Genomic DNA, 14,409 nt, shown 5'->3' with positions numbered 1-14,409 from the left:
AGTTGTGTAATTGACTTCGTGTGTTTTCAACTGCCTCGAGGCATAGGCGATGACCTTTCCTCTCTGCATGAGCACACACCCTAGGCCCTGATTGGATGCATCACAATAGACTACGAAGTCTTCCGTCCCTTCGGGCAGGGACAAGATAGGTGCGCTGCACAGGGCCCGCTTCAATGTTTGAAATGCAGTGTCTTGCTTGGCTTCCCAACTGAAGGTTACACCCTTCTGTGTCAGGGTAGTTAAAGGCTTAGCGATTCTGGAGAAGTTCTGGATGAACCTGCGATAATAGCCCGCGAGACCCAAGAATTGTCGGATTTTTATGGGTGTCTTTGGTGCAGACCAATTCTCAATCGCTTTGATCTTGGAAGGGTCCACGTGTATTCCTTCCTTGCTAATCACGTGTCCTAGGAAATTTACCTTCCTGATCCAGAATTCGCACTTCGAGAATTTCGCGTATAGTTTTTCTGCCCTTAATGTTTCCAACACCTGCCTTAAGTGCTGTTTATGGTCATTCTCACTCCGCGAATAGACAAGTATATCGTCGATGAACACAATCACAAACTTGTCTAAGAAAGGGCGGCACACCCGATTCATCAGGTCCATGAATACTGTCGGTGCGTTGGTTAGACCAAAGGGCATTACTACAAACTCGTAGTGTCCATAGCGAGTTCGGAATGCTGTTTTGGGTACATCATTCTCATGAACTCGCAACTGATGGTACCCTGATCTTAGATCTATCTTTGAGAAATAACTGACTCCCTGAAGTTGGTCGAAGAGATCGTCGATTCTGGGTAAGGGATATCGGTTCTTGATGGTAAGCTTATTCAGCTCTCGGTAGTCAATGCACATCCGAAAGGATCCATCTTTCTTTTTCACGAATAAGATCGGAGCTCCCCATGGTGAGGAACTCGACCTTATGAATCCTTTGCTGATCAGCTCATTGAGCTGACTGGATAATTCTTGCATTTCCGCTGGCGCTAAACGGTAAGGAGATTTAGCTACAGGAGTAGCTCCGGGGATCAAGTCGATACGAAACTCGACTTGGCGCTCGGGAGGGGTTCCTGGGAGATCTTCGGGGAAAACGTCAGGAAAGTTACAGACATTGTGGATGCTCTCGAGGTCTCTAACTTTTTGCGTTTTGTCGACAACATGAGCTAGGAATGCATGACACTCCTTCCGCAGATACTTCTGAGCTTTGATGCACGAAATGATACGGAGGTTCGAGCTAGACTTATCTCCGTAAATCATGAGGGTTTCGCCAGAGGGAAGATTGAGACGGATAGCCTTCTCGAAGCAAAGAATATCAGCATGATTGGAGCTTAACCAGTCCATGCCGATAATGACGTCGAAACTCTTGATGGACACAGGCATAAGGTCGATGGGAAACGAATAATTGTCTAGAGTAAGAGTACAACCTATGAATATGTCGTTAGTGCTCTCCTTCTTTCCGTTAGCCATCTCGACGGTAAATGTTTCGGTTAGAGGTTGGGATTTACATTTGATTAGATGTTTGAATGTATGACTAACAAAACTCCTCTCCGCACCAGAATCGAAGAGAATGCATGCATAAGAGTTGTCAAGGAGGAACGTACCCGTAACAACGGTAGGATTAGCAACTGCTTCCTCCTGGCCCATCACCAGAACTCTCCCTGTATTGCCACCAGTTGTTGCCTTGGGGCAGTTTCTCCTGAAGTGCCCAGCCTCTCCACATCCATAACAAGATTGACCAGCGCCCGCTCCCGGAGCCTGGTTGGTTGGTTGGGTTGGCACCTTGCAGTATCGAGCTGTGTGTCGTTTCTTTCCACAGCTGTTGCAACTTAACTCACGGCAGGGTCCGTGATGATGGAAGTTACACTTGTTGCACAGGGGTAGTTTTCCAGCATAACCACCGGTAGGAGATTGGGTGGTTGGAACAACAGTGGGAGCAGCAGCAGGAGCAGTAACAGCATGAACTGCCACTGTTTGTTGTTTCTTGGAGGGCTCCTGCGAAGACTGACCCTTTCGTTTGTTACCAAACTTCTTCTTCTTCCCACCGCTTTCCTTTTGTGGCTCGGAGACAGTTGACACCTCATCCAGATCGATTCCATGATCGATCAGAGTCTGTGCCAGATCCTTGGCGCTTTCAAAAGTAATCGGTCCAGCAGACAAGACATTCCCCTTTGTTGGTTGTGTCAGTCCCCAAATGTACCTTTCGATTTTCTTGCTTTCCGGGGTGACCATTCCCGGACAGAGGAGAGCCAGATCACAAAATCTCACGGTGTAGGCAGCGATGTCGGAACCCTTCATCTTCGTGTTCCAACTTTTTCACTTCGCCCCTCGGGCAGTACTCCGCGAGCATGAGCTCCTTCAGTCTTTCCCAACCCATGGCGTTAGCCACTGGCAGGGTTAGGGTTTTGACTCGACCATTCCACCAGGTCAAGGCTCTGTCGGTGAAGGTGCAGGCGGCGAACTTCACCTTGTTTGCTTCAGAACAAACGCAAATTTCGAAGATGGATTCGATCTTCTCGAACCATCGAGTCAGGGTGATGACACCTCCATTTCCGTCGAAGGACTTGGGTTTTGCAGTCATGAAGTCCTTGTAGGAACATTCTTTTTGATGTCCCTGACTTCCACCTGATCTCTGTGGGTCGGTTCCACCTCCAGCCCCACCAGCATTCACTTGTGCCATTGCTGCAGTCACGGCGGCGTTAACTGCTGCCTGGAACATGACAGGGTCGAACTGAGGAGGTGGTGGTGGTGGCGGAGTGTCGTCGTTCCTTCTGATGGGTCTTGGTCGAGGAGGCATCTCGTTCTAGAAAACAGTCAGGAAGAAGAGGACGGTAAGTCCTCGAGATATATATAAAACAAAATATATCTCATCCTGATAATAAAAGTATACTACCGAGCGGTAAGCACAGAAAGGTTACTAACGCAAGTAAGTTATCGCTTAAGGGAGAAGAGGTAGCAACACTTAGAGTGAATCTGTATACTGAGTTTGGCTCTAGCGAAGATACTCCTATAGTATTTTATGTGGGATGATTTTGGTAAGTTTTAGGCCTGCTGTAACACCACAGTCACTCCCAAGCACATGTTGGTCATGTCTCGACTGAATATAGTTGATCAGGCTATATTCACCCTAGACATGATTACATAACTGCCCAGGTTTAACCGCAGCGTTCCAACATCCAAATACTTTTTGTTTTGTTCTACTAGAGACACAAACTTTGTTATGTATGCATGCTCGTATACTTTTATAAAAATACTTATATTTTTGAAAGTATACTTTTAGCGTAGAGCACTTAGGCCCCTTAGTGTTTATAGTTGTATACCACATAAGGTTCGGTATACTAGTTCGCTATAAACAAGGGCTCTGATACCAATCTGTCACACCCCGAAACCGATGGCGGAAACGTTTCGGGGCGGAGGACGTCATGTGTAGCATCACAACCAATGAATAATAGCAATCATAGAAACACAACCAGTACAGTGAATACTAAAATAAAAATGTTTACATCAGTTTGAAACGTTGTTTGAATTACATTCAATAGCTTTGTATAGTATAAACTTAAAACTCTTATTGCTCCAATTCCTCGAAAATCCAACAAGTACCTGTCTACTGATTTCCTGAGAATACAAGCAGTTTGAAAGAGTATCAGCATAAAGCTGGTGAGTTCATAAGCGATGATTTGTAGTGAAAATCGTTGATGAGTTCGTAAAATATTTGTATAATTCCAAGAAAATCCGATATTTTCTTTAGTGGGAAAGTAGTGATTTCAATTCTGTATAAAACCATGAATGTTTGTCACTGAAAACTGTAGTGATATGCGAAATTATTACTTCATGTGACTAGCTAATGCTAATCGTGATGTAATAGCATTTCGTGCGTGAAAACATTGTATGCTCGTTTCTGTTTGGAAAAGACTGAAAGTTCTCCAGTTGTAGTGTGTATTAGTTCTATTTAATGTAAATAAAACTGTTGAAGAGTGTTAAGTTGTAAACTAAAGGTGATTTATACATATTGTGAGTCGTATAACCATGCTTGATATGACTAGAGACCTTTCCAACGTTCTTCAGGCGTTGAGTTAAATGACATTTGTACATCTCAGGCGTGCCCGCCTAACTGTAGCTAGCAGTCCAGATGTGGGATTGTCAGTCCCGAATAGATCTATTCACAAATCTCACGTTCTCCCTCCAGGAGACTCTGGTTATACTATGATAGGATTTATCCCTGTACACCTAAGGGTACAGTAGTGAAGCAGCGCCTCACAGTATCGTACAATCTAGTTTACATGTAGTGTAGTAGCGTTCTACCGTAGTGAAAATCCGTATGTATACCGTATATAGTGATAATTACAGTTATGAATACCATGATAAAGTAGTGATGTAAACTGTAAACGGTTTCTGTCTTAGTGCATATGTTTAGTAGTGAAAGTTTCTATACTTGATATATTTTAGAAAAATCCCAAACTATACCGATTATAGTTTGCATGAGTTTTTGAAAACATTTATGTTTAGCTTGTATTCACCCCTGAAAACATTAAAAATATGGAAAATGTAGGGGTATGAACTCACAGTTGTTGTGGGAAAGCGTTGACTGAAATGAAGATCCTCGAGTTGTTGCACGTGACACTTAACGAAATCCTATTATCAAATAAATACATATATGTATCTAAATTAGTGATTTCGTTAGATAAAGTGTTAGAGGAACACTTGTATTCGGTTGAGGAATGTTACCGGGACTTGATCGAATCGATGAAAGTGGGTTTTCAGTCAAAAGCACCACTTAAAAGGTGTTTACGGCCGTGAACAAGGGTTTACGGTCGACTGATAGTTTACGGTTTTTGAAGGCTTGATGAGTTTACGGCCGTAAACTCAAGAACAGAGTTTACGGTCTTTGAAGGCTTGGACCGTAAACTCAAGAACAGGGTTTACGGTCTTTGAAGATGGACCGTAAACTCAAGAACGATGGTGCTGATTTCGAAGAGATAAGCGTTTCCAGACGTTCCGAAGTGACTCCAAACGGTGTTTCTCGATGTTTCCCGAAATTTGAAGGTGTTTTTAGGTGTTTACGGTCAAGGTTCTTAGAGAGAGAAGGAGAGAGTTTTTGGCCAGAAATGTTCAAATGAAGGTGGAGGTCTCGTATTTATAGGGGCTTTGTGGTCGGTGGTGGGGTCCATTGTTTACTGGCCGTAAACGGGTTTACGGTCGTAAACCAGTTTACGGTCGTAACCTCACTTAGACCGGAAATGTTTGGTTTTTCGAGATATTCGGGTTCCCGCGCGATTTTTGGTTCCGACTCGTAAATAATTTAATTATATATAACTAGATTATTTTCTAAACCAAGAAGTTTGACGGAAAAGTTAATGAATTCGAATTTTTATTAACGGAAATCGCGTAACGGAAACGGTCGAAGTTTCGGGTTGTCACAGTTTTGGGCCCATTCTTGGCTTTATTCGAATTTTATGAAGCCCAATAATATTTTTCGGCCCATTGGGCCCTTAGGAGAGTTCACGGCCCAAAAAAAAGTCCAATAGGTAGTTTACGACCCATTAGAGCTAATGGAATTAGTTGTGGCCCAAAATAGTCAAGTTAAAGGTTTATTGGTCCATTAGGCCCAATAAGAGAATCCTAGTCCATAATAAACTTGAACCGGGATTTTTAGGGCTTTCAACCCATAGTTGACTATGTGAGATGTATTGTATTAGGTTATGGGCTTATTGGGTAAATTTTGATTCAAATGCTTGATTTTGATTGAGCTTAGAGTATTATGATCACTTAGAGTACATGCCTTACAATAGCTGAATGTTTACATGAGAATATGATTTCCTAGCTAAAATGCTAGTTGTGACACCTATTCCAAAATCAAACTTCACACAATGAAGATTAAAAAAATAAGCTTAACCCTAATAGATAGACGATAGTCTAATCAAGAAAGAAGAATCATCAATGGAGTTTGATTTTTAAATTGATAGAGAATCAGAGAATCGGAGAGGAAGAACAATACCGTTTAAACAATCAAGATTCAAGAATCGATTTTTTGAACAATCAAGATTCAAGAATCGATTTTTTGATTTTTGAACAATCCAAATGATCACACTTCATAGAGAGCAGTCAGGAAGAAGAAGAATGGAGAAGATGAGATCACGACTTCACGAGAAGAAGAACAATCGTTTGGCAGAAGGGTATCTCAGTTTCAATCGTGCATTCGTGTGTGACTGTGTAGGGTGAGAGAATCCGAAATCAACACCAAAATTAATTAATTGACTTTTGGGTTAAGGGTCCCCTTAAAAATGGGGCCCTAAGACCTTGCTTACTTTGTATACATGTAAAGTCGGGCCTGGTGGCGCTTCAAATACAAGAAGAGTCACACACAAAGGATTTGTGAATACTGATTTAATTGCATATACATTAAATAATATTATATTAATTCAATTTATACATAAATGCATTGCAAAGTAAGTACGAAGAAAATGTGTATTTGAACTAAATTTCATGAGTTCAACTTTTACCAACTATTTTTCTTTATTATTACAAATTGTTAACCCATGTTAGGCTATAAAACTTTTATATAAAATAAGATATTTACCCAATTTATCTATATAAAAGCTATATATTTTATATATTTATCAAAAATAAAATGTTAATAGTAGCCTATTTTAGATTTCTTATTACCATTTTAACCCAAGTAAAATATTATCTTTTTGACCCAAGTAAAATGTTAATATGACAAAAAAAATGTAATAAATGTATTTTGTATGTTGTATTATAATCTCTCCTTGGCTATATATTGATAGGAATGAAAATTGCAACACTTGATTTCATGTCTTATATCAAAAGCATCATTTATATGTTATTATCAAATAAAACACTTCTAAGCTAAAATGATCCACTTTGTATGTTTAGTCATCTAAAAAGGCGACCTATGTTTGTCTTTTGATCCCGACTCAATTACTTTGAACTCTTTTGCAATTGCAATAAAACAAATGGTTGTAAATCGTTGCAGTTGGTTGAGTCACTGTAACCTTAAACTATTTGTAAAAAAAAGTTCATTAGTTCTTATTCATTAAACCAATTTATTTTCTTTCGTTAAACCAATTCATTTTCTTTTCTCTATGAATTCATGTCCAATATTAGGATGCACACAAAAAAAGAGTCAAGAGGACTTGGTTGAGTCACACGTGTTTAGCGATCATAATTTTTTTCACAAGCAGATACATGGTTCAAAGCACAATTTCTAATTCTAGCAACCCTTCGTCCTCCATCATCTACTCCGAAAATGAAGATTTCCTTCATAAGTTTGATTTTCAGACTATTGCTGATCTCCAACAAGCACATGAGGTTTATATACGTAACTTTCATTTATAAACTATATATATATATTATGTGAAATAGTTCTTGCATTATTTTTATCCTAATCTTTCATTTTACTTTTTTTATCATATAATTTAAGCTTACATAAATATTTTTCTGGAAAAAATTGATTGTTGTCGATACGATGAAGCATGTATGTACTGATGTGGAATGATACTATTTCGCTTGTACTAGATGTCAGGAGAAAGTCATAAAATTTGTTTTAATGCATGACAATCAACAGCAAGAGAAGTTTTTTATTGTTACACTTCAACTTGCATTAACAAAGACATATATGTTGTTCAAAGGTTTTCAATAGTTCTTTTATACATATTATTATAAGGTTCGGTTAAATTTTATAATTTTATATTACTGAATCTGTTTATATCAATGCTTTTAGTTTCAAAATCACTATTAGAGTTCAAGACTTTATCGGTTTGGTGTCACTTACGTTATTTGATCACGACGCACATAAGCTTTGGAAAAAACAACACAAGACTTGCTTCAAAAGTTTAGTGAGGTTATCAATATTAACTTCATTTACATAAATGAATACAATTTTTGTATAGAAATACTAAACTTACAGAAAAATTGTAGCTCACATTATGGATATTTTCATCAAAACTCATTTTCACAAAATAAACTTCATTGAGGACTTTTCACAAACACTTCATGTGCAACTCCACATGTTAAATTCCGGCAACATTAAATTGTGGTACAAAAGACTGAATGTACACTTTTCTTAAGCAATAAACAGATAAAATCAACAAATTAAAAAAAAACAAAAAGAACACCTAATGCATAACCATAAATGTAAGAACTTGGCGTTTGCAAAAATCGGTGGTGGTTGAAGGGAGGAAGTGATCCTGTTTCAGTCTTGTCTCCATTTCATTATTTGCATTCGTTACATCTTGATTATTCAGTAGAAATGATTCCCCAACAAATATATCTCCCCGCCCTTTTTTGGTTAGGTAGTTGCCTTCATCACAACCATTCTGGGATCCTTCCTCCGCAACATCTATGCTAAACAACATAGATCTAGTGAAAAACGGAGGGGCCATGGCCTCCCCTGGCCCCTTAAAGGATTCATCACTGTATATGTAGATGTTTCTTAACTAACAAGTGAAAAAAGGCTTGAAGGTATTCATATGTGACGAGGAAGGTCGTCCAACCAATAAAACAAAAAAAAGGTTGTGTACAAAGAGGTTATTCAACAATTATAGATAATAAGACATTTCTTTTTATATTTTTACACACTATAATAATCAATAAAATGAAATCTCTTTATGTTACTTTATCGTCTTTTTTTATGCGTAATGCGAGTCATAATCTAGTTGATTAATAAAAATAAATAAAGATACACATAATGGCATATGAAATTAGCAAAAGCTTTATGCGACAAGTGATTCTAAATTAATCAAATTTTACACAAATTTATGAGAATCTTGCATGATACTAAAAAATGTTATTTTTAATTGATAAATAAAGTATGGTGGCAAGAAAATTGTTTGGGCTAGGGGTGTTCACGGTCCGGTTTTTTCAGTTTTTAGGTCAAACCGAAGCCAAACCGTTAGTTATGGTTTTTGTCAAGCGAAAACCAAAGCCGAACCGTTCAAAAATTAAAACCGAACAAAACCAAACCGTTACTAACGGTTTGGCTCCGGCTTGGTTTCACGGTTTGGGCTTTTTAGACCCATTTTAGTATCACATTAAGTTTTTACTATTCTTAATCACATTAAGTTTCTCACTCATCAAAATCTGAATTCAAAATAAAACACCACCATCCATTATGAACCAAACAAATTACAACACATAAAGTTGTATACAACGAGATTAGGAATGAAAATGGACAAACTCCAATCGAAGACTTTACACTTGGGCTTCAAAATTCACAAAACAAAGTAACAAACTAATTGGGGTGTGTAATTAAATGAGTTATCAGTTTTAAATTTTATTATTTATATATAAAAATTAATATATAAATATATATAATAATTACATATATAAAAAATTAATTAATATATATTACAAACCCTATGGTCCGGTCCGGTTTTTATACGGTTTGAAAAATTAGAAACCATAAGCCAAAACGTTCATTACGATTTGAAAAATTAGAAACCGTAAGTCAAACCATAAACAAAAATACAAACAGAAAAACCAAACCGTTGACCGGTTTGACCGGTTTCATGGTTTCAAACCGTACCGCGAACACCCTGGGCGAGTAATATCTACGGTTTATAATTGAAACAACTGAACTAAAGAGATATCAAGTTGTGTTTTAGGGGAAGCAACCCTGTGATGGAATCTGAGCAAGAACGACTCTGAATCTCTGATGCGTTTGTGTGTGTTGTCTGTATGTGACAGTTTGAATCCCTCGATACTTGGGCATCGCTTCAAAATCTTCTCAACCTCTCTCTGCCGTAGATTTTCTAATCCCCACGGAGGTCAACGGCGGCGGCTATTCTCTTTCCTCCACCATTTTCTCCCTCTGAGACGTCTTTATTTCCCTAATAGCTATCGTAAGTGCGTAAATCTCTAACTTATAGCTTTAAATCAAACCCTACTTGAATTTCACCGGATAATTCATTCTCTCTCCTTCTGTCATACACAATTACAGAGTAATTTGAGTTATGAAGTTCCTGAAATGGTACTTTTGAATTCCTGTTATGAGACTTTTCCGAATTGGTATTTGGTGATGTGGTAATTTGGAAATTGATACCTGTTGTTGAACTCATGAAGTTTAGTTTGGTAATTAGTAATTACGTAATGTAGTTGGGTAGAATTCCTGCTTTCATCGCTTTTCTTCTGCTTTTTTTGTAAACTCATCCGAAAAGCACTTTAATTGTGTAGTTGGAAGAGTGGCATCCATGAATTAGAAGGACATTTAGGGTAAGATGCAGAAAACAAATGTGAACCATAAAAGCTTAGAGTTGAATTTAGTTTAATTTCATGAATAGGAGTTCTCTTAGATAGATGTTAACACTAATTTGGTAGACAATGTGCACCTATGATATACAACTTCTTTCAATTTTCAGTGTCGTTTTGAACATTTTGATTTTACATTTTGATGCTCCTAATGCATTTGCAGATGGAAAGAAGCATGGAGGTTTATGGCCCACCTGTTAAAAGGAGAAGGGTATCACATCCACACCGAGTGAACCATTCTGAATCTAACAAAGAGCCTAATCTGCTCCCCCCAAATGGGAGCACAGATACTAGTATGGCTTGCATAGATGAAGCACCTGCAACTGTTTCTCCAGCAGACATGCCAAATGTAGAAATGGTAGTCAAACAGGATGACACATTCAATAATGGGAAAGAAAGTTTAACTGAGGGCTCCCAGATTGACTGTTTTGCCCTTGAGCAAGAAAGCGAAAAGAAGAAGGATAAGATTGTGATGGAAGGATCGGAATCATCTACCAGTGAAGATAGGAGTCATCCCAGTGATAAAAACACAGAATTGAAGATGGATGTGGTTAATTCAATAACTAAATTGGATGCAATTAAAGAAAATTCTAGTAAAGTTAGGAATGAAGATAGTTGTCATTCACATCCTAGAAAAAAGCTTCTTGTCCTTGATGTGAATGGGTTGATTGTTGATATTGTAGCAGATCCAGATGAAGTCTATAGAGCCGACACAGTAATAGGGTCAAAATCAGGTTGGGATTTGGTTTTAAGTGTAAAGATTTAAAATTTATTCCTCTATGTCTATGCTACTCAACTAATTTCTAACTTAATTGTTCTTTGCTGTTGTAGTTTATAAGAGACCATATTGTGATGAATTTTTAAATTTTTGCTTTGAGAGATTCAGTGTAGGTGTCTGGACATCAAGAACAAGGTACTCTAATTTTTCAGCTTACAACTACTTTATTCTGTCTTCCATTGGTTCCCTCATTCCATCAAATTGAACATTTTTATCACTTGTATGGAATGTATTTCATCATATTAATTACTTACTCTATTTTATTTTTTCTTATCCATGTTTATGAACTTCCTCCAGAAGAAACATAGAACGTGTTCTTGACTTTCTCATCAAAGACACTCAGCATCAATTGCTTTTCTGTTGGGTAAGTCGTATATTATAGTATGTATATATAATATAGGGTTATATTATATGCAAGAAATAGCTACAAACTTCTGTTGATTTGTTAATGATAGCATCCTAGTTTCATTTCTTATTACAGCATTGTACTTTGAAAAATTGAAGCTATGCCATCTAAAATGTGCAAATTAATGAAAGTACATTGCTATCTCTTGCATTTAGTCCTATATCAGTATTAATATGATAAAGATTGGTTTTTGACACAGGATCAATCTCACTGTACTGAGACCGGTTTCAATACTATTGAGAACAGTGACAAACCATTAGTTTTAAAAGAACTTAAAAAGTTATGGGAAAAACAAGATCCTAATCTTCCCTGGGATAAAGGAGTCTATGATGAATCAAACACTTTTCTTTTGGATGATTCTCCATATAAAGCACTTCGCAACCCTGTAATCTCTTCTTTTTCTTTCAATTTCTTTATTTCTTATCACCAACTAAAGGTACTAATTGGCTTCACAATTCACAATTCTTATTTTCAGCCGAATACTGCAATCTTTCCCTATACTTACAGTTATCGAAATACCCAAGATAATGGTTTAGGTGAGTGAGAGTCATTGTGTTTGTGTCCCATTTATTTCTGTTTATATTCATTAAAGATTGAACCATAAATAGTTTGCATGTGCCAGCTGTCATATTCTTGATTTTCCATTACAGGACCTAAAGGTGACCTTCGAAATTATCTTGAAAAGTTGGCAGCATCTGATAATGTCCAAAAGTTTATACAGCAAAACCCATTTGGCCAACAACCTATTTCTTACAACAATGAATCATGGAAATTTTACCTTAAGGTTATTGGTGACAGTGCCACCTGTCCACAACAAGAAGCTGATGCTTCTAAATCTTGTTTTAGAAAGAAACTTTTAGTTATTGATGTGAGTGGGTTGCTTGCTGATGTTGTGTTACTCCCACGTGAAAGATATAAAGCAGACTCAATACTGCAATATAAAGCAGACACGATACTACCAGGGTCAAGGGCAGGTATGGAAAAAATATATATATACGGGTGATAATTGGGGGTTGATACTTCTTTAAGAAATTGTTGGATTTGATTGGTGTTTGGTTTTGCAGTGTTTAAAAGACCTTATTGTGATGAGTTTTTGCAATTTTGCTTTGATAGATTCAAAGTAGGTATGTGGGCATCAACATCAAGGTATTGTAATGTAGTGATTGGTAGGAGGGAATCAGTGAAGGAATGGAATAGTCATTACTTCATTCCTTTGGAATGAAATATATATATATATATATATATATATATATATATATATATATATATATGTATATGTTGGTTTTGTCCAATGGAATGTAATGACCCATTCCATTCCTTTATCATTCGATTCCATGGAACCAAACATACCCTATACTTCTGTTCTTTATTATTGTATCTTTTCATATGATTTTTTATGCTCATACATGTTTACAAACTTAATACAGATTTCATACAGAACGGGTTCTTGACTTTCTTATGAGAGACACTCAACACAAATTGCTCTTCTCTTGGGTAAGCCCCATTTATTCTTCACTTGTATTACGTTGTTTATTCCATATTATTATGCACTAATTTGTATTTTTTTGCAGGATCTATCTGATTGTACAGACACAGGTTTTCGTACTGTTGAGAACATGAACAGACCCTTAGTTTTAAAGCAACTTAAAAAATTATGGGAAAAGAAAGATCCAAATCTTCCATGGGATATTGGAGACTATGATGAATCAAATACACTTCTTTTGGATACTTATCCATCCAAGGCTCTGCTAAATCCCGTTAGTAGTCTCTACCATTTTCATATATTTCTACTTGAATTTTTTTTTTTTTTTATTTGGTTTCTTTATATTTCAGTTTCTTCTTTCCATTTCAGCCATACACAGCAATCTTTCCTTATACTTACTGCTACTGGAAGACAGAAGATAATTCCTTAGGTAAATAAATCATCCTAGTCATTTTTTGTTTATAGTATTGCTTTTTTTTATAAATATTTTTTGTCCCATGACAGGGTCTGATGGGGACCTGCGAATATATCTGGAAAAGTTAGCAGCATCTGAGAATGTTCAAAAATTTGTGGAGCAAAATCCATTTGGCCATCGTCCCATTACAAGCAAAAATCTTTCATGGGGATTTTACCAAAAGGTTATTCGTGTCTTTACGTCAAAATCAGAAACAGACAACATTACTGCTTCCGCTCTTCCAACCAAATCGGAACAAGAAGCCGACACTGCTATGGTTTCTGCTCTTCCAATTAAATTGGAACCAGAAGCTGACACTATGACTGATTCCATTCTTCCAATCAAGTTGGAACAGCAAACCAACACTGTTACTGATTCCGCTCTTCCACCACAAGCCGACACTATTACTGATTCTGTTCTTCCAACGAAATTGGAACCAGAAACCGAGACCATTACTGATTCCGCTCTTCCAACCAAATTGGAACCAAAAGCCGGCGCTATTACTGATTCCATTCTTCCAATCAAGTTGGAAAAGGAGGCCAACACTATTACTGATTCCGCCCTTCCAAACAAATTGGAGCCAGAATCCGGCGCTATTACTGATTCCATTCGTCCAATCAAGTTGGAACATGAGGCCAACACTGTTACTGATTCCGCTCTTCCAACCAAATTGGAACCAGAAGCCGGCGGTATTACTGATTCTGCTCTTCCCACAAAATCGGAACGGGAATCCAACACCAGTCCTGCTTCCCTTGCTGAAACCTTAAAGGAGCCAGAAACCGAAACTAATCCTGATTCGGCTGCTGAAACCCTACCCTAATAGGTTTGTCACACTCACACTAACATTAAACCTGAGAATAATGGAACCTAAAATGAAGTGAGGCCATTTTGATACATGTTGTACTATGTGTTCATATTTATAATTAGATTAGATGATCTAGGCCTAGATAGTTTCAACTTTGAACCTAGCAGTTAGCACATATCACATTCACATATGCATTCTTTGATTGTTGGTTTTTGCATCCTGTTCCTGT

General features: G+C 37.4%; 1 protein-coding gene across 2 annotated transcripts in view; it reads left to right on the top strand.

The window, feature by feature from the left end:
- The first annotated feature begins 9,580 nt into the window (after window positions 1–9,580).
- The window catches only part of LOC145158776 (uncharacterized), a 5,099-nt gene continuing 270 nt past the window's right edge, over window positions 9,581–14,409 (top strand). Inside the window, exons 1-12 of one of the 2 annotated variants that reach the window (XM_079077639.1) lie at window positions 9,581–9,848; window positions 10,418–10,988; window positions 11,086–11,167; window positions 11,330–11,396; window positions 11,638–11,823; window positions 11,914–11,974; window positions 12,089–12,412; window positions 12,503–12,584; window positions 12,866–12,932; window positions 13,010–13,195; window positions 13,291–13,351; window positions 13,426–14,409. The exon at window positions 13,426–14,409 is cut by the window's right edge and continues 270 nt beyond it. In XM_079077639.1, the coding sequence (XP_078933765.1) occupies window positions 10,418–10,988; window positions 11,086–11,167; window positions 11,330–11,396; window positions 11,638–11,823; window positions 11,914–11,974; window positions 12,089–12,412; window positions 12,503–12,584; window positions 12,866–12,932; window positions 13,010–13,195; window positions 13,291–13,351; window positions 13,426–14,195 (2,457 nt within the window). In that variant the 5' untranslated portion in view covers window positions 9,581–9,848 and the 3' untranslated portion in view covers window positions 14,196–14,409. Of the gene's footprint in view, window positions 9,853–10,417; window positions 10,989–11,085; window positions 11,168–11,329; window positions 11,397–11,637; window positions 11,824–11,913; window positions 11,975–12,088; window positions 12,413–12,502; window positions 12,585–12,865; window positions 12,933–13,009; window positions 13,196–13,290; window positions 13,352–13,425 lie in introns of both variants that reach the window. The other variant, XM_079077691.1, reaches the window with a different exon arrangement.

This window comes from Lactuca virosa, chromosome 1, assembly GCF_052849685.1.
Source record: "Lactuca virosa cultivar CGN04683 chromosome 1, Lactuca_virosa_CGN04683_v6, whole genome shotgun sequence".
NCBI lineage: Eukaryota > Viridiplantae > Streptophyta > Magnoliopsida > Asterales > Asteraceae > Lactuca > Lactuca virosa.
The sequence above is the reverse complement of the archived record's forward strand: the minus strand, read 5'-3'. Positions and strand labels throughout refer to the sequence as shown.